The sequence below is a fragment of the Cygnus olor genome, chromosome 1 (assembly GCF_009769625.2).
Source record: "Cygnus olor isolate bCygOlo1 chromosome 1, bCygOlo1.pri.v2, whole genome shotgun sequence".
NCBI classification, from domain to species: domain Eukaryota; kingdom Metazoa; phylum Chordata; class Aves; order Anseriformes; family Anatidae; genus Cygnus; species Cygnus olor.
Genome location: NC_049169.1, coordinates 119551245 through 119572965, shown reverse-complemented (window position 1 = coordinate 119572965; position 21721 = coordinate 119551245). Strand labels below are relative to the sequence as shown.

General features: G+C 35.4%; 1 protein-coding gene across 3 annotated transcripts in view; it reads right to left on the bottom strand.

Moving 5' to 3' along the window:
• Positions 1-3047: 3047 nt before the first annotated feature.
• The window catches only part of RPGR (retinitis pigmentosa GTPase regulator), a 74473-nt gene continuing 55799 nt past the window's right edge, over positions 3048-21721 (bottom strand). For 2 of the 3 annotated variants that reach the window (XM_040530661.1, XM_040530672.1), the window contains 4 exons: positions 10388-10681; positions 10139-10178; positions 8729-8817; positions 3048-5216 (listed from right to left, as the gene is read on the bottom strand). In XM_040530661.1, coding sequence (XP_040386595.1) covers positions 4998-5216; positions 8729-8817; positions 10139-10178; positions 10388-10681 — 642 coding nt within the window. In that variant the 3' untranslated portion in view covers positions 3048-4997. The remainder of the gene's footprint in view (positions 5217-8728; positions 8818-10138; positions 10179-10387; positions 10682-21721) is intronic. The other variant, XM_040530680.1, reaches the window with a different exon arrangement.

Below are 21721 nucleotides of genomic sequence, written 5' to 3'. Positions count from 1 at the left end.
GGATGTGTCCCACACAGCTCAGTCCTGGGAATGAAATACAAAGTTTCTCAATCTTACCGTAATGCTGCTCTCAACAAATGCCTGTGAAACCCCACAGTCAGCATGTGCTTCAGTTCACACGGAGTAGGTGCTTCATTCGGTGCTGCTTGCGAAAGGCTTCTCTACTGCTGATAGCGTGCCTGTCGAGACTTTGCTCATTTTGCATTTTTAAGTGACATATTCATATTTTCTAATAGATTTTATTATTATTATTATTTAAGATACAGACAGAAAACAGAACACTAGAGGATAGCCTAGAAGGCTTTTAGCTTCATCACTGGATAAAAATGTCAGAAGGATATAGACCAATGGAAATTCTATAAGCTTCAATAACTGAGATAATTATCAAACAGTTTCTTGCATGCAACAACAATCTTCATTTAATGACTTACTCCTTGACAAAAATACTGAAGAATATAGTACTCTGGCTGTATATTTTAGGGGAAAGAAATGTTCTTCAGGACAGCACTCTCTGCGTGTTCCTTCCCCAAGCACATCCTTCCACGGTGCACCCCGTGCCAGTGATCTGACTCAAGTCTCTTTGCGTCTTCACAGTTACTGGTGGCCTCGTGCTCTCCTGTCCTGCAATGGCATAAGGACTTTTCCTCATTTTCTCCACTAAGAAATTTTTTTTTCTGCATAAAATTTCAATGTAGAGGTCTGGGTCGGTCGCATACGTTGCATATACGTAGTAGACATACGTAGCAAGTCTTCAAGAACACCAGTTGCATTTTCCTCCTTCCATCTGGATGAATCACAGTTTTTTCAGCAGTGACAAAACAGAAGGGAGGGGGAGGGAGGAAAAGAATATTGGATTCTTAGTTAGATACTGTACAATATTTTCAAGAATAGTATGAGGTGTATCAGAAGATACATATTTTAATGTTGATAGATATAGCAAAGAACAAAAGCTCTGTTGTTTTTCTTTATTATTTTTTAAAGCTGCTAACATCTCTTAAAATTGTAACTGGTAAGATCTCTTCAGTTTTTGATGAGTTTGATTGGAAACAGCTGTGTCCAAACTGTTTCAACATAAAATGAGAATGGTCTTGAAAATGAAACATTTCTTTGTGTATAAACAAAAGAACAGCAATTTAGCCAGATTTAGATTTTGCAATGTTTTTGTTGAGTCATTACTATCTGAAAAAGAGACTGGTAATTATATTCTGTGATTAAAATGCAATTCCAGCACTGTCTTAGAAGCAAATAGGTTGAAGTCTGAGTGACACCTGATCAGTAATAAGGGATTGAGCAAAGCAGACCTACTATCAAAGCATTAATTTTCCCAATTCTCACCACTAGTAGTGATCTCACCACACTTAACTAGGAAACTATTTATGTTCTTGAAGGAATTTAGCTATCACACAGTGTGAAAATGTAACCCTTGTGAGTAGTGAATCGTATAAATTACATAGCTCTTAAAAACACTCTTAGGATATTTCCAGATTGTTTATATTTTAAAGAGAGAACATTGCCCAGGGATGCTGTAAATGGTTATCATTTTCATATCCAACACCTGGGTATCTTTAAATTTGCTTGGTATTGGATTTTAATAGCCAATTCAAATAGATTTCCACTGCTAATTCACATACTTCAGATTTTTTTTAGCTTTTTTTTTCTATGTTGTTAAGCATCCATGCTGCAAGACGGATGTCATAAATCTAAGTGAAGCATTATTACTTCATCTGGAGGTAGATGTCCGGAGTAGTGACAGCAGTATCAGGAGTGGTAGTGTAACTATGTTGCTTTATAAAGGACCCCTTACTCAGTCAGCAGGGAGTCTGGCCAGCAGTTTCAATGGAAATTGAGTACAGAATGGGCTTTGGGTGCAAGAAAGCATTTCTGATATACTTAACTAAATGTAAAAAATGCTAGATGTCAAAAGGCACTTGTAAAAGCTGGCACTTAATGTCTTATTCGTGAGTTCATTTCAAGTGAACCCCTACTAAGTTAATCAATAATCACATAAGATTAGGTTGTGCATACATGATTATTGGGACTCACATTAGTTTACCATTATGATATTAATTCATTTCTACTACTCTAATGACAATAACATGACTTAAAACCCTCCTTAGGGACAAAAGTTGGACACAGCTTACCTATTATATAACTATTTCCTGGAAGAAAAAAAGAAAAAGTTATATGAAGTTCATTTGATATTTTAGTATAACCTTTGGGTATAGAAAATACTGCCTGAACAGCATGTTCTCTCCCTTTCTATTTCAGTCGTCACAAACTTCCATAGGAATGGTAGATGCATGAATGAATCCTGTGCTTCTGGAAATCAGCAAACAAACATATATATGTATGAAATAGTAACTTCTGGTCATATATATAAATTATTGATCGTTTACAAACATATACACATACATACATATGTGTATATATATCTTAGTATATATACACACTTTTATGTATCAGCATATATATTCATATGTATGTAAGCAAGATATATGAAGGTGTTTTTTCTAGATCAAACATTTACCTGAACTTCTGTGTTAGAATTTTCCCACTGAACATCTACATATACATTCAGAAATATGAGTGATTTAATTTTTCTGTCTTTAAATGTTTATGAATATAATAATATTTATAATAATTTAAAAAAAACAATACCACTATATAACAATTTTAAGGTACCAGAGGACCTTAAAGATAATCCAGACAAGATAAAGCTTTCAGATAATTCTGAATCAGAAAAATTGATAGAGTGAGTATCTTTAACTGCTTTTTCGGGGCCCGGGGAAGGAAAACTGCTGGCTGCAGAGACTGGGACGCTACAGTTACACCTCCGAGGAACACAAACTCCACCTAGTGGTAGCTCCGATGATGAAATTTTAGAAAACCAGAAATTCTGAAGCACGATCTCAGTTGTGTAACTGGGCTGTGAAATGTAAGAATAAAGATATAAATTATCTTTGGGAAAGTAAAAAATTATAGAAAAATATACTACAAATGTTTCTACAGCTTTTTGTTATTGTTCACTTGATGAAAGCTTTTTCATAATAAAAGTACCTTACATTTTTATCATAAGGGTTGTGAACTTGTTAAAAAAGTTTTATATTAATACACAGGTACATGTAACTTGTTTTACTTGTTTATTCTTTTTTATTTCTGAGGAAGACATGTAAAAAAGACATTTGAATGGATTAATTTGCTGCTGCTTTTTCCTAAGCAAACTGGACTATCTGGTATGGACCAGATAAATATACGAGTTCCTGAAACCAGCTTTGGTGAACATCAGCTTAGACTCCATTGCATAAACTTTGGTAGCATTAAGTTCAAGGGTAATTACCACTCCAATGTACTATTTTCCTCTTAAAGAGTTCACATTTAAAAGAAGTATATGTCCTTATGGTAATAATTTCTGTGACTGAATTTCTCCCCTTAAAAATAACTAAAGCTCATTTAAATTAATGAGGGCACTATTGGTCTATCCCTCCTTTTCCACTTCTTTACTGTTCACAATGCCATCCAAGCAGAGCAGAAATGACATGTACATTTAGGAAAACAAGAAAATGTGTAAATATAATGCACGCTGGGAAAAAAATAAAAATCTCATGTACAGTTCATTGCAGAACTCAAGTGTAGCCCAAAGGAAAGTAACAGTTCAAAACAAAAAGATCTTAAGTAACTCTGGCAACGCATGACCCAAACATCCAGTATTCCTAGGTTTTCTACAAAGATCACCTGTCCCTTGCAAAGTATTATGACAAGTACTCAGTTTAGCATTAATTCTTTATTTTATAATTTATCCTAGGGCTTGTGTATGTTCATAAAAACTATGCATATTTGAGTAAGGGACAAGCAGATACTGGATCAGATTCATCAGGGTAAGGGTTATATTTCCTATTTATCTAGACTAAATGTTCAGAAATCGGATTTCTTTTAGAGGGGATGCTGGTAATTAGAATAGTGGGTTTCTCACTTTTGCTTCTTGGACTAATTAAAAAAAAACAAAGATTCTGCTCATCCATACCAGTAATGGGATTCATTACTCCTGCTTTCTAATCACCATCTGAAGAAAAGCCAGGTTGCCTGCAAAAAGTGTGACTATATAGCCCACAGCAATCTGCTTGTAATATCGAGGTATTCCATAATAACTAATATTGCATTCTTCTCCTGTAAGAAAAGCTTCACTACAGACTGACTAAGGTATGGATGTTCAAAGACTATAGCATTGGGATCCAACTGAAACTACAGTAAGGATGTCCACCTTTTATTCTGTGAGGGGAGAGTCCCATCACCTTATGTTGATTTCAGCAGGAGTGAAGGCATTCAGCTTCTCTCAGAGATGAGAAGTTTGTGCAACTCCCAGTTTGGCAGGATTCTGACTTACATATTTATGTCATTGTTAGAGGTACCGTTTCCAATGGAACTACTGCCATTTACAAAATTAGGCACATACTTAAGTAACTTCCTCAACGAGGGCCTAGATGTTAAATACACAGGGTGTTTATTGCTATTTTTCTAAGTCAAAACAGAAGGAGGCACATGTAAGTGTGTACTGTCTTTTGTACTAAGTAAGTATGTCTTTAAAATGTGAACTTCAATATTCTCACCCAGTTTAAGTCAAATAATATCTTAACATCAAATATTTATAGTTTTGCAAGAGCATCAAACTAAAAGTGGCGCTCTGTAGACTGAAACAGCATAAAGTTATTTAGCAAAAAAACATGAAATGCCTGTATTCAACTTTTCACATAAAAAAATATATTTTGTTTTACAACACTAACAGTTAAGGCCACAGAACTCCAGCAAGATTCTGACAGACATATCAATTGCAACTATTAAAATTACCAATAAATACCACGAAAATGGTCCGCATGTTTAAAATCACAACAATCAAATCAATCAAAGCAACCATCAACAGCTTCAGTAACTCGTAACTGTTTTCAAGTATAAATTGCATTATGTGCTTTAAGACTGTCACATTCTTCCATATTATAACAGTGTTAGAGTAATATACAAGTAGAAGATTTCATCCTTCTGTCCTGGTCAGCCACAGTTTCCTTGGAATTCTCCAATGTATGATTCTGATTTTCATCTTTACTGTCTTCACCAGACAAATCTTCTTTTTCTTGTTCACTCTGGAATGGCTTTCCAGATAAATCTTCCTTTCTGTTGCATACATTCTTCTGGCTTGTCAGTGGCTTTCGCTTAAACAGGGAAAACTGGAGTATAAAAAAATCAAAAAAAAAAAAAAAAAAGTGCCTTTTGTATATAACAGGGTCAATTTAGGTCACAGATTTATCCTTGGTAAAATAAATCTTTTTTTTCAAAACAATATGACTATTTAAAAATGCTAATGAAAAACACCCTGCTGCACTATTTGAAATGTGTCAAAGTAACAGAAATGAATAAAATAAATTAAAATGATTGAATTTTGTCAAATTACACATTATACAGCTTGTACATAATAATGCAAGTGGTGCAAAATTATTTGTGTTGCTTTCAAACAAGTCTGAGAAAAGGGCCAGAAATAAAAGCTCAGATCAGCAAAGCCCAAAGCAGTTAATGCTTAATATGCTTCATTATAACCACGTGTCCCATTAAAGTTAATAACAATATCTTTTTATGTCAATGAGACTACACACATGCTCGAAGTTAACTGATGCTTAAGGACTTTGTTCAACAGGAAACACAGCAGCCAGTCTATGCAGAAGCTTTTGGGTCCTAAACATGTAAGAAGTTCCATGTAGAGTATACCTCAACATGCATATATATATATATCTCTCTTAAATCAGTGCACGTTGGAAACAGATACAAGATCAACTAGCTGAGCTGCTGCTTTCATAAGGAAACATGGTAGAAAAGTTATTTAGCTAATGTTTCATAAGAATCAACTCCTAAGCTTTCACCTCACTGAAACCTGATGTGAGTAACAACTTGTCTTTTATGGGCATGCTGTACAAAATCAGGTGATAATGGACTTTTTCTCATTTCTACTGACAGAAATACTATGATTTATTTTCATAGAACATATTTTCTTCTGGTCTTGCTAACTCTCACTAATACATACTGGTCATTCACTGTTCAAATATACTCTCATGAGGCTAATTACAACAATGTATAAAAATTTGCAGACTGACTTATATACTTGCTTGTAGAAGAAACCAAATTAAACTAACCATCAGTTACATACACAAAACTTTTTTTTTTCATAATAAATTGTAATTCATTAAATAATCTCTTTTTTTGTATCGGAGGATTTCTGCATATGAGATGGTCAAGCATCACACAAGTATTCTTTAAGGGCAACAGAAATAACTCTGGGAATAGCAGAGAAATTCTTTGAAATATCAAAAGTGTAGTTATGTTGCTTACTTTCAAACTAATTATAGTAATGTCTTATTTGTTTTCATTCACTTGCTATTTCTTTTATTGCAAAATTTACCACTGTGTATATGCCTTAGAGAACTCCCCATTATAAGCTTCATCACAGCAAATGTATCAACATAAGACATTTTTTAATAAAGGAAATATATTGTATCTACAAATTACATATACATAGAAAATATATAAAAAATAAAGGAACTATAATTTAATAAAGGAAATATATTGCAATATTTTTAGCCTAACAGGAGTTGAAGTCATAAAACTGTCTCTTAACTTTTTATAGCTTCACAAAACAGTTTTTACTGCAACAACACAATACTTAAAATAGCTACTTATGCTTTGTGTTATTCACGATGTAAATTCTAGTTTTGCAACTGTTCCATTTACATTCCTTATTACGAAATATAACTTAGCTTTATTTTCAGCCTCACATTATTTCTCCCTCACGTGAGCTGGTGTAAAACCAGAAGATAGCACAAACATATATATGGCAAGAAGGAGTGCCGGAGATTTGCGCGACTACTTTTAAAAGACAGTTGTCTTGTTCCCTTCAGTCTGTAATTATGGTGTCACTTGCCAGGTACAATGCTGTATGTTTCCTTACTAACACTTCCATTTTGAGAGGAAATCTTGCAAGAGATTTTTGTGAATAGAAAGGGTATACTGAAGTTAGCGGGGAATTCTGCCATCCCTAAAGGCATTTCATCTTAGCTAAATCTGTAACAATTGGTGTGTGTGTTTGTATGTTGGCTATATATTCCTCTTTGCAAATGGGGACTCATCATTCTCTCTCCTCCTCCTAAATCACGGCAAAACCTTCATGCGGCCCTGGCTTACACCTGAGTCCAGTCAAGTCACAAATGAATGACAGTTATAGCATACATATGTGCTGGACATTCACACAACTCAACTGAAGGTTTGTGGGTGATGGGTGTAATAATTTGGATTTCATGAGACAGGTGTCCGTTGTCCACATGCAAGGTGCACATTTACTCCTACCACGCAACCCTAACAAATATGTTTTGGCAATAGGGTTGTATACTTCGTTTGACTTTCATTTGACTTTATTTGAACTTTATTTATTTTATTTGACTATATTTCACATTTGACTTTCATTATACTTTCATTTGCCACTGAAGAATTAACAACTTTTTTCCTTCCCCTGTAAGGCTTTTCCATTACTTCCAAGTCTAGTTTGATCACTCAATAATACAGTTTAGGTACATTAGTTCCCACTATTTCAGTTTACCTTCTAGTTTACTGTTTTTTATGTTAAAATAAAGGCAATGTTACAAACAGCCAAGGAAAAAAAAACCTGATGGTAAGAGCAGCTTGTAATATTTTGAGACATATTAAGAACATGACAAGACAATGGGATACCATATGAAAAAATCGTAACAAAAAATACCAAATATCTGGCCTTTTTCCATAATAGTAGCTATTAAATTACATTAAGCTACAGGTCCTATATATCTTATCTATCTACCTAAATCTATATATTATCTCCCAAGTACCAAGTGATAAGATGAGGAGAAATGGCCTCAAGTTGCGCCAGGGGAGGTTTACTTTGGATATTAGGAGAGATTTCTTTACTGAAAGGGTTGTGCAGCATTGGAACAGGCTGCCCAAGGAAGTGGTTGAGTCACCATCCCTGCGGGCCTTCAAGAAACACGCAGGCGTAGAACTTTGTAGCATGGTTTAGTGGTGGACTTGTCAGTCCTCGGTTAAAGGTTGGACTCGACGATCTTAGAGGTTTTTTCCAACCTGAATGATTCTATGCTTCTGTGATCTATTCTAAAGTGGATTATGACACTACTGTAATATTGGGATACGTCCATAGACAGTAGTATCCCATCATTCTGCAGTGCAGATCCTCTAATGTTATAATCACTCTCAGCTTTCAGTATGAGCATCTTCTCTTCTTTCCTTAATCTGTCATCAACATATTGGAGTCAAATAGCCAGGATGTGGCACATCTAAGGTTATAAGGCCCTCTATAATTTTAAGGGCAGGGAGTAGAAGTATAAAATACACACCAGCCTGCATGTCTGACAATCTCTGTCAGAAAAATGTTGATATACATGCTTAATACACAATCTTCCAATATGAAGATGACCAACTGTTTCGTTTTGATCCACAGACAGAGCATAGTAAAAAACACTTCCACAGCAAGCAACACACACGGGTATCACAAAATACAATCAAATTTTAAACAGAAACAACGGGTGGCTAAGCAGTGTAACTGTTTATGCAGTTCAGGTAAATTTGGGTATTTGCTGCACCTATATAACTGACCAATGCCTTCTTGGTCACTACTAAAATTAGAATGAAAAATCAGGCCACTTACTTTTTTTCTCCCAGTTATTCCTTCAGCTATTTGGTCCTCAGTGTTCTCTGAAGAATCATCCACAGTATGATTGTCAGTGCTTTCTTTCTCTACAATAATATAAACCTTTATATTAACTTCCTTCCAATTCTTGCAAGTTAGGAGCAAAAAGACCTCTTATTCAAATTATTTTTGAAATAAAAGTCACTAAATAAAATGTGGATCTTAAGCAATCAGAGTATTCAATTCAACTTCATGCCCAGCCTGATAAGAATGTTTTTATTTTTTTTCATTTTTCTATATAAGGCCCTTGTATTATTCTCCAAATGCTTGATTTTCCAGAAAAGAATAAACATGGCAGTAACATGATATAAAATGTTTTGACTTGGACACTCATAGTTTTCTCTTGTGGACAGAAGACAATGCCTTGTACACAGATTTTGAAAATATATTCTAATTTGGAAAAGCTGACTTTTAGGGCAAGAGTTATTGTTCAGCATTAATCTTTATTCCATAGAATCTTCTGGTAAAGGAAAAGGTTTCCAACTGAGTTAATATTCCCATGTTTCAATTTTCCTATACTCTCTGCATGAATGATACCAATTTAGAACTTAATACCAAAACTTCCAGCTCACTGAATGATGGAAAATATTTAAGCATCCATTCCACACAAGCTGGTCCAATTATAATATTGAAGATAAATGGCATAGCTTCTTCATTATTAAAGGGAGTGATCTTTTTTATATCACAATTATTTTTTCTTACAAAAGAACAATTACAGATTATCCTAGAATTTCTAAAATTCTAGAGAAAGAAGCTTTTTTGAGTTGTCTTGCATATAGGGCAGCCAACTTCATGCTCCCCTGCTTTTCTAAAGGAATATCTGTTATCAGCCTGCTCAACTTGTCCTCAAAACTACAAGCAACATCTAGACTCAGATCTTCAGCATCTTTGCACGGTGTTCAGAAATTACCACATTCCACCGAAAATAATCTGTTTATGAACATAATGAGGAAATGTCATTGGTGGGTAGGGATAAAAAAAGACTTCTGACAAGCTAGTCCGCTGAAGTGAAGAAACATGGCACCTAAAGAAGTTGCTTGAGAAATAATACACTTACCAATACTTCACAACTAGAACTGCTCTTTTTAAGTAAAACAATCCTTTCAAGAGAAAGTCTTTTTTGTGGACTTCCTCCAAAACATAACTGGGAAAAGCGTGTTGTTTTTTTTCTTGCAACTCATTAACAATTAGTAGTATTTTTTGCCTCTCAAACTTCATTCTCTCTCAAGAACTGCTTTACCAACCACTGACAGTAACTGTATTGTTCAGTATAATAGAGATTATTTAGAAAAGTTTTATTTTATTGAAATGTTTTACGTATTTTTAGAATGTATACAATGGTCCAGTTCTTAGGAATTGTACTCTTACCCTGCTCAATGATGGTCTCTTTCTGAGTAGTCTCTTCTGTCTATAGAGAGACAAAACAATGAAATTTCTACTTTCAAACTTGCTAAAAAATAAAATGTTTAACTATAAACACCTACCTATGTATTTTTCCCTCTACTAAAACCACCCCAAACAACTTCGCATTTCTAAGATATCTATATTAAAATAAATGCAAGTTAAAGAAACAAATTATTTCACAGACAATAATTTAAAAGGAGTAAAAGATTTTACCTCTACAGTTTCCACTGTGCTATTCCTGGTTTTCTCTCCCTCAGGTGCTTTACTATGATGTTTCTTTTTTTCATATTTTTCCTCCATTGCCTCTTTGTCTGTTCCTTCTCCTTCTCCTTCTGCTTCTCCTTCTCCTGCTTCTTCTTTTTCTTCTGCTTTTTCTTCCTCATCCTCCTCCTCTTCCTCGTCTTCCTCCTCATCTTCCTCCTTCTCCTCCTCTTCTACTTCTTCTTCTACATCTTCTTCACCTTCTTCTTCTTCATCTGTCTCCTCATCTCCAGATGAGTTTTGTTCCTTTGACAAGATGGCCAAAAAAGAATTTTGAAATGCATGCTGCACGATGCTATCATGCTCCTAACCGTACACCAATTCATCATACACATCACTATTTGACTAAGAACAAGAAAATGCAAAAGAAAATGTTCTAAGGTAGATAAAATAAGACAGGAGTCCTTATTCAAGGTTCGCTCTCAAAGAAGGACTCTCAAAAATCTAACTTTGCCCTCAGAACTGTGCCCTCAGAAAAGCATTATGTCCCTTATCTGAGGGCACAGTTGAGTTACCTCATGTTTACACTACAAAGTCTTACATTTTGTTATGCTAAGTTTAAATGCTTTGCCACTGCATGACTTACTTTTTCAAAATGGGGAAAAGAATTTTTTTCATCAGAATAATTCTGCCTAGGTTGAAAAGCAGGGGTTAATGCCTTGACAGATCCTTTCACCTTAAAAAAGTGTTTAACTCAGCCAGAACTTTCACGATGCATGGACCAAACTTCCTGTTACCATATGTAAGGGCAGAAAGTACATGAGCTGCATGCTTCTGCATCAGAAGTATTTGGGTGAGGTATCTTCTCACGCAGCATGTAGACTGAACAGCACTGCTGACACACTCCATCCTGTTTAGACATGCCATTTTTACATTACCATCTGGTCCTGTGACCTTGTGTGCTGTTGGGAAGTTTCCCAGTAGCAGTGCAAAAAGATTCCATGTGGAGATCCCACTGTGGTTTCCCTGGGGCTCTGCACAGTGGAAAGTCATTGAAAGAACACTAACAATAACTGCAAAAATCCTGTCTTCTGGCATTTGGAACAAGGATAAGGAAAATGACAGCAGGTTTCTGGAAGGGTGTGAACGTTTTTTGAAATGTCCTTGATTTTTTCGTTTGTTTGTGTTAGTGAGAAATTTGATTAGGAAACTAAACATGACAAACTCTTTATGCACTTGATTCTTCTATAATATGTTCAGACATCTATGATGGAAAGCAAAAGCAAATAACTTTCACCTCTCTAGGAGATGAAAAAGGTTGTTTCTTAGATATCAGTATATCCGAGGAACAACAAACAATAAAAACTGAAAATGTTTTCATCTAAACTCCTTTGGAAGTGGTGGTATTTATCACTGGTATACTTTACCTGTAGGCTTCAATGGTACCACTATAGGACACTGCAATATTAAATACAGAAGTGTTTAGAAATTAACGCATGCACAGGATTTTGTCTTTGCAAAAAAATGTAAAAATAATTCCACTAGATAAAATACTGACATACAGTCTTCCAGAGGACTGTGAGATTGACATGGAATTACATAGAATGGACATCTGTGAAAAAGAATTTTCTATTTTTGATTCCTTCAAAATTAAGACAGTTTTCAGAGATACTAAGTAAAGTAATGGCCTATGGAAGAGACTCCACTTAGTCACTGCAAACTGGAGAAAATTTAAGATTAATAGCACATGTATGCACTATGCAACATTCCTCTACTAAATGGAGCATAAGGTAAAGATAGTTAAACGTAAAAGAAAAGTTTTGTCCAGCTTTGAACCACCAAAACCATTTATCCCAGTTTATAAGCACATATAAGTATCTCTAGCTGTGCTGACATGAGGATACTGTTCAAGCAATCAACAACAAAAATGCTGACATTCTATATAGTGTAGGTAATAAAAGTAGTTAGGATTTGAGTTCTGAACAGTCATGACATATTCACATCAAAATTAGTTCCCAAAGTCAAGCTGATACGAAAAAGCTCTTCTTCCAATCTTCACTTGTTCAATTACATAATGCAATCTCAAAAATCACCCATACTCCTGGCCTCACCTTTATTCACACTTCATCTCCAGCTTTCTATCTACCCACAACTGCTTTCTCCCTCATCTAAATATTCAAAACATAATTTAACAATGCAAAGCATATTTTCCTTCAAGACCATTTCTTCTGCACAGATAATGTGTGTGATGGCAAGCAGCACTCTTAATTCTCATTAAGCTGGAAGCTGTATCTACCAGAGGTAACTAAGAAAAGCTGAACTTGGTGTTTATATAAACACTTCCTGGAAGCACAAGTCTAGTGCTAAATCAAAAGAGAAAGGAGGGAAGAACCATTTTGGGGGGTAAACTTTGGTAAATGTCATCAGATCTAAATGCTCCAAATAGCTAGGAACGTTAGGAACATAAATCAACATTAAAAAATACTCTTTTTTTCTGTGTCCCTATAGAGTCAACATTGATCAATGGGGACTTAGAATAGCATTATTCAAAAAAATGATGTGTGAACAGAGTATAAACTTGCTGTCAGCAATCTTGAATTTTTCTATCACATAGACAGGGTTTGCACTGTGGTAAGCAGAATCATAAACATGGACGTGTTTGGTATACTTGAATGAAAAAACAGAGCACAATCAGTGTGATATCATCCATGGCATCCATGACAACGTAATTACAGCATTTTAGAAACTGTACACAGATATCTCACGGTAGCCTTATAGAACTTACAAGATTCCTATGCCTATAAAAATCACTGTTCTTTTACAGATGTGTAATGGTTGAACGTCAGTGTACTACTCCATAGGTTCTGCTTATGGTTAACTTTTGTATTAGGTTTGGATTCTAATATCAAAACAACTTTTCCTATTAGCCTAAACAAAGGTACCTAAATGTAGGAGTCTACACGGGAAGCTAAGCTTAAAAAAAAAAAAAAGCATAAAGCTAAGCTGTCATTTTCTTCAGTGGAATTCCTTTGACAAACACCACTCAAACATCCCAGGAATCTGAGACATCCTTCCGTGGGACTTAAAAGGACCCAGTGTCATTCTAGACCCCAGTTCACAGCCATACAGGATATCCCACAACATCTGAAGTGACACTGGATGTGTTTGGGTAACTGAGTCATGCTCCCAGTCAAACCATTAAGTGGAACTAAGACCGGTGGAACTCCAAGAAGATGCCTACTGCTAAACTGAACAGTCTCCCAGACAGACCACATTCCTACCGACTATACTTGCAGCTTGGCAGAGGTGTCGCTGGCTGTCACCTCATCTTTTCAACTTCTAAAATAACCCATTTCGAATTATAACTCTTGATAGCACAGTTTAATTATTGTCACTTTCACATGCTCATTTACAGGCATGTTTTGGAGAGTTTTTACCAATGTAAGTGAACAACAGATGAGCATGCCATACTACAGACATCCTTTTTACTTTAAAAGATGAACCATCAGGCCATTAAAAATATCTAAATAGTTTGACACTACTATTTAAAGCAAATATATAACCCAGTGTAAACACAGCATTATTCTCCATCATCATGCCTTAGAAGGTTTATTTTCTTATTTCACTTTATGTTCCCTGGTCATAGAAAGATAAAGCTGTAAGAATAGCTTCAGTAGTTTTAATTCTAAAGTTGAGACACTGAAAAGATGACTTGGTCAAGGACACACACAGAAAGTCAACAGCAGCAAAGAATATACAAGAAAAATACTTGAAATGGCTTTTATTTAAGCCTCAGATTCCAGTATCTTCAAGGACAAAAAAGTTGTCAGCACTATGAAACAACCTTTTCCATAATGCTGTCACACCTCTTGTCATGCTCTGGCCAAAAAAAAATCACAGTGAAGCTTGAAGACATGTCTCGTGGTAGACCTTGCTCAAACGACAGCTGGGAACCAGGTTTCTCGATATTGCCTTCACTGTTTCACATGATTTACAGAATCTGAGCTCTAGCAGCCTGGCTGTCCATATTGAACATTTCAGAAGGGGAAGTCTTCTGGTATCTTTCCAAGTCTCCTCAAGAAGTCAAAATATTTTTGGTTTGCCACCACCAATTTATGTTTCTAGGGAAGAAAATCTCAAAACCACTGACAAAATATATCTGGATTGTCTCAAATCTTTTTCAAATCCTGTGAAAACTTATCAATGAAGAGAAATCTGTAATTACTATGTGTACCACTAAGAAATTGGGAGTTCTGGGAAGTTCTGGTCTACAGAACAGATATTTCTCTTTCTATTTGTCCAGGAAACTGTTAATAATCCACAGAGAAGATTATTATAAAGACAGCTGAGAATGAGGTAGTTAGCTACATGCTGCTTCTTTGGCTACCTTCTGCCAAGCAGCCACAAATTTAAATTGTTTACCAGAGTTTTCAATCATGGAGGGAACAGATTCCTCCCATTACCTGTCCAGCCTATTACCTTTAGATGCTTCAAAGTATCCCATGGGTCTCTTATATAGTACAAAAACTGAACTATATACACACCTAAAAGGAGTTTCACTGTGAAGAAGACTCATAGAAGATGGATATCAGCTCTATAGAGGTTGATATATGGGCCACAGTTGCTGTCATATGGGAGTTAACAATGCTCCCTTTGTAAAGCACTGGTAATGACAACAACAAAATACATTTCTACAGACCATCCCTCTTTTTTGATGCAGGATTGAGGAGGAAGAGGTATAGGAATTACAACTTCCAAAGACCTCCAAAACATTAGTGCATGTCAATGTCACTCCTGAATTGTCTATGCTGGGAAAATACACTATGTTAATATTCTACTAACAAGGCATATAAAGTAACAAGGTTAACCATTAATTTACATATAGATGAAGAAGACAATAAAAATAATTCTGCTTACCCTTTGTGGGTTATAAACATATGGATGGGTAGGCACATACCATTTTGTTGATATTGATCTTGTAATGATGTCAAATTACATAATGTGAAGTGCTTGGAAATACTTTCTTACAAAACTCTTCATAAGGCTAAGATACATACCTCACAGTTATTTAGGGGTTACAGTGAAAGCTTAATATCTTAAAAGCCATACAGTGCTAGCCATGTCGTTAGGAATTTGAACTGGACTTTCATTTTGTAGCTATTAATACAGAAAAGCTATTAGCTCAGCTATTCTAACCCTTAGAGAAGTATTTTCCACTTTAATGATTATTAAAGAAAAAGCTGTACAGATTAAAGATAGAAGTATTCAAATGAGAGTACTCAAATGAGAGATTTAAAAGCTTATTCTTTCACTTACAAGCAGTGAGGCAGTCAAAAAGCCAAATTAGGCTTTCCTTGTATATTTTCATGGAGACAAACAGGGGAGCTCAGCTGTGTACACGCAAAAGAATTTTCAGTAAAAACCAAAGCCCATCACCATACCTCATCTGAAGATTAAAATCTGGAATCCTATGAGGTTTTATTTGTTTGGTGATTGTATAATTCTATGTCAAGAGCATTTAACACAGATTATCTGATACTTTTAACAGTCCCTTAAGCGGGAAGACTTCTGTCATGTAAGTGTCCTGGAATATTAATGTAATGCTGAGCTCATAATTTCCTGCACACTGTGTAGACACTCAAGCAAATGAAAGTAACTTTTATGTCAGGCATGAGATTCTGTTCCTACATGCTAAGCAAAAACTGAACTCTAATGATAGCTGTGTTTTTTTGCTAATATGATGGAAGAAAATGTTTCAAGGTATTTGATGCCCATACAGTGATACAATGACTACTATGAATATGTGACATCAAATTACTACAATACTATTTGTGACATTACAATTGCATCCTCTAACAGGACGGTGTCACTGAGAAAACTTGAGTAAAATAGTAAACAATGTAGACAGAAACTGAGCAGACTCGTTTTTCATTGTTGTGTTCCTGTCATCTCTGACCATACTTTACTAAACAATATATTTTGGTTACCAGAAAGCAAACAAGAGGACCTGTAAGTTTTCCCAGATCTGTCCATTTTTGTCACAGGCTGGCAGTACACATACTTTGCATTAAAAATAAATCTGATTGCATTTTCAGGACTTTAGATATCACTCAGAAACAGTACAGCGATGTTTAGTACACAGTACTAGAGAGTCCTTTGTTGCTGCCATTACCTTACACATTATTTCAGCTGGCTGTGATGTAATTAGTCTGTGGCTTGCCAGCTTGCTACTGTAGGAGTAACTGAAGATACCCCTCTGAATTTTTGTTTGAGTATAAACAACTCCTTAACAATGTATGAAACCTTAATGTAAAACTACTTTCTAAAAAAGGCAGCATTTGTATTTTCAGGTTTGTTTTAGACTTTGACTTAATCTCTTCACTACAAAAATAATTTAAATAGAATTACCTAAAGGATAGGATTACCTAGAATTACCTCCAGCAAGTCAGAACAAATTTTTATTATTTCCCAAGATAAGTCAACATGTGAAATAGCTCAGACACATTATGGCTTTCACATACAAAACAATATCTTCTCCAAAAAGTCTGCTTTCTTTGGAGAACAAATAAATAATATCAATTTCAAAGGTGAAAATGAAAACAAACAAATAAACAAACCCAAAACCTACCAAATCTACAGAACTAGAGTGTTTTGTTAAATAAATACCCTTTAATTTTTAATCACTTGGAAAAGGCATACCAAAACAAATCCTAGGTACTTAAGCAAAACAGATGAAATATGAGTGGCTTCAAATCTGAATATATTATCTCACAAATTTGGTGTGTCTTTGAAAGATATTATGCTGCATAAAAAAATGAATTCTTAATGTTAACAAAGATTCTGTTAAAAGTAAGTTGGGAATATTAGTCCACACATGGATGCATTTTCTGCATTTTTTCCAAATTCTTATAGAAAAATGTTTACATTGTTCTTTTTCTTCTTAGAAATGACAATAAGTGTCCATTTTGCAGCAGTTCCGCTGCTGCTGCGTTTCTAATTACGAGAGGCATTTTGTGCCCTGGCTAGACACTGGATAAAATGAAAGTAATTATTTTAAACTTCCTTTTAAGAAAACCAGCCTCTGCCAGGGCGGCTCACAGCCCCGAACTCATATTACGATGATGATGATTGCTGAGTTTCCAGATGAATGTCACAGCAGTCTCCTGTAACATCACTGGTATAGGGGAAGTGGGAAACATTACTCTTCAACACTAGAGTGATCTACATCTCCTCAGGTACAAATGCAGATGAAGGCTTTGCTTAATATATAATTCTACTTACAGCTACCTTCGTTTAGCTCACTTTCAATATGTAACCACAAATACTTTACATTTCATACAAACCACTAATACAATTCTGTGTGAAAGGAGGAGTACTTATTACAAATTACAATGCTCTAGACCCAGAACATTAAAGCTGGGATGTTCCATCAGACTGCCCTGTAACCTACCCATCACCCAGAGACAGAAAGAGCTGAGAGCCACATTTGATGTTTCAATGTTGGGACCTTTGTGAAAGCTGGAATGGTAAGTAGTCTACTTGACAACTCAGGACACTGGTAATAAATATTTTCATAACAAAGTATAAGTTTTTGAGATCACGATATTAACATTTATTTAAATGATTATACCATGAGGTTGCCAAGGAAAGAAGCAATGGGCATTAATACAAATCCTTAAAAAAGATGGTGATTATGTGTACTTGCTTTGTCTTTTTCCAATAGAAAAGTAAAGCCTCGGTAACTCTCAGCAGTAAAATCTTTTTACGTCAAAGGTATCTCACCAAAATCTTTTCATTATGCGTAAGTAAACCTCTATTCTCTGCATTAAAATGTACAAAAAAGTGTATTAAAATATTATAATTCAATGAGCGACTTCAGGCCAAGAACATGTTCAGAACTTACCTGAGGACAGAACTATAGGTTTGCCATTGGTGCAAGAAAAACATTAACTCAGTTGCTTGTAGAATGCTACAGTACTAAACATCGCCATTTATATGAATTGCATATCTAGAAATGAGCTGAGAATTTGCCCTTGTGTATCAGATACCATGTAGTCTATTACAGGCTACAGATCTGACAACATTCTTTAGTCTGAGGATCCTGGTATTTCTGAACTTGATTTGGCTTCCCATAAAACTAGTTTTAAAATTAAAGACATACACAAAAGTTCACTTGAGTTCACGGTTCATAAATCTAGTCTATATGTCCTAAGAAAAAGGTCAGATCGCATTAAAAAATATAAAATTATGCTTTGCCCTTAAATTTTTATTTATTTTTTTTGTACCAGAAAGGGTATCTCAGCCAAGCATTTGTCAAATGACTACATTCACACTGCAAATTCAATTTGCTGTTCTGAGAAGTAAGATCAATAAAGTATCATTCCTTTATGGAGAAAATAAGCTAAAAGTTACCTTTTAGCTAAGAAAAGCTTGGGGGAAAATGTAAAAGCAATGGAAACAAAAGCTAAATGTCCTTTCCTGCATGATTACTAACGGCCCCATACTAAAGAATAAGGATGTACCTATCCAGATAAGACATCAGAACAAAACATAGTTAATCCAAACTAGGTATTTTCTGTAGTTTGGAGAAAGACTTTTTTGTTTTTCAGTACAAATTATGCAAAGAGAACAATTATTTGAACAGTTTGATATTTTCAGGTACAACATGACAAAATTTAAATGCTTAAATTTTGCAAGCATGAGGGAAAATTTATGGTACAACTTATTCAGAAATAATTTGGGAAGAAGTGAACCATGATATCACAGGGCTTGCTGTTTTTCTGGGGAGTAAAGACAAAAGCTGATGGTGAAGAGTTGCGGAGGGGGTTCATTACATAAAGTGAATGGGTGACAAAATTCAGTGTTGACAGATGTAAATGCGTGGAAGTTGAATGCCAAAAACTTAAGTGTACATTTGCCCTCAAATTGACAAAGAGAAAATTGACAATGTCAAAATATGCTTAAAATAAGCACTGGGTGGATTACATGGTAACAAAGAGACTTTTGAAAACCCAAAGAAAATCAGAGTCAGCTTGAAAAGAAGTATAAAAGCACCAATTTGTGACATTAGGGGAGGGAAGTGGGAATAGAAGAGTGGACAAAATTGGGTGTGATACTGCCACGAGCTCCCACACCAGCACCAGGACCTTCCTCAAGGCCTGAGAGAAGAGCCTCTCTGCCAGATGCCTGCATGCCAGCTGCTGGACGTGCTACAATGAAGAAGCAGACCCACACCTCGTGAGTGTTGTTACACTATGGGTCTATGGGTTGTTACGGGGTGCTTTCTCACCAGCATGGGGATTAGCAGATTGAAGGAAGCAGCTTGGGTACCGATAAATCTAGAACATGCTCATCTCTAACAAGAGGTGTTTGGCAATAGATTTGCCCGTCCCCCTGAAAATCAGGTATGTGCTTGTAACTTGTGCCTGCTGTGAGAAGAACTGTATTTATGTGCAATTCTGTGAACGTGCTCATGAAGGTGTATTTGGGGATTTGAGTTTCTGAGATCAGCAGCAAAAGGCTGCTCAGAAATTTGCATCTGCTTATTAACGTGTTATGGATGTCTAGTATCGTTGGTACCTGCTGTGTTACTGCTATTGATCTTGAATGTGCAGTTCATTGATTGCTGGTTAACTATTATTAACATGTCAATAAACCACGTTGATCTTGACTTGGTTTCAACCACAGAGTTGAACACTTTTTCCCTGTAACAACCATGAGGGAATAAATCATGAGACAATTAATGCTCTTTTTCTTCTCTAATACAGAGCCATCAAATGAAAGTATCACGCCAGATTCGAGACAAAGAGGAGAGTTACTTCTTCACACAACATTTAAGGTAATCTAAGAATTGTTTGCCAAAACATGTACCAGACACAAAATGCTTCCATGGGTTCGAAAAGTGAGTGTAAGAAATTCATGAAAAAAAAAAAAGGCTATTATATACAACAGATACAACTTCTGAAGCACAGATTATTGAAGGCTGAGTGATTATACAGGAAAAGTATCATTACACATTTTTTTTTTTTTTCCAGGTATTCACAGGTTGCCTCTGGCAGAAATAAGACATTGGGCTAGATAGACCTTTGGTCTGGGCAGTTATGTCTGTTGTTTTCTCTCTCTATTCCAGGATTTTTTCTCCACTAGAAACTAGTTTGGGAGTACTTCTGCCATGTTGTGTAAGTACTGCACATAAATCTTTTTTCTATAGTAAATACCAAGGACATGCTGAATTTCCATAAAACTGCAACTACCAAGCTTTATAAATCCGCATGAGTCAAATAAATAAAATTCCACTCTAGTTATGCTGATGGAGTTCCAAAGTCCCCCCAAACATTGGCATAGTGTACAATTTATGTAACTGTTCTGTGGAAAACCATCAGAAGAGATGCAGCAATGCTCTTGCTTTTCCCCTACCACAGGAATGATCCACAAAGCAATATAAAATCAGTTCTCATTTCAAAGAATTTTTATCCAGACAGAATAAAGAAGAGGAGATGCCCACAACTTGGCTTCTTTTACACTCCTGGGAAACATTGGGAAGACTTATACTACCAGCATGTGTTAAGAGAGCAACAACAAATAGTCCCCACTTACCTAAGGATCTAGATTAAAAGCTACACCCAAACAGTAAATGAAGATTTATTCCCATGCGGAACCTGAAATCACTTGTTTCAAAGTGCTCTCATGTTGTTTTGTTTTTTTTTCTCTCTCTCTCTCAAATATTATTCATAAGAAATAACAGAATTTTCTTAGCATACAGTCTTCTTCCAAGACTGAATTTCAGAATCACAAATAAGTAGGCATCGTATCCAAGATGCCCATGGTCTATAAACATGGTTTTAGGTCTATAAAAATACTTCTCAGTATTACTCTAAGTTTAGTCACAGTAACATCCTAATCTTTCCTAAGAAATAAAATAACACGGTTTAACTCTAGTTAGTTTCAAACATAAATATTTTCACAGCACTCCATTACTAGAGTAAGCTGCCTTCTTAGGAAGTGCATTTAACTGTTAAAATGTTCCATTCAATCACAATATCAGGATACTTACCCTTTTCCAAAGACTTACACACACATACGCATGTCAGCATAACATATTCCAGAAAGTTCCAAAGGTTGAAATTAATTTCACGGGAACAAAATACAGTCACTGGAGTAAGTATTCTTGTTATAGTTATTGCATACAGTATGTTACTGAAATCGATCTTACCTTCAAACATGGTACATGAAAGTGGTGACTGAAGTTGGAAAGGTTGAACTGAACTAGAATCTACTGGCAAATCATTAATCTACCACAGTCTTTATAGAAAATAAATTCAGGAGACATTGTGTCAAAGATTGTTT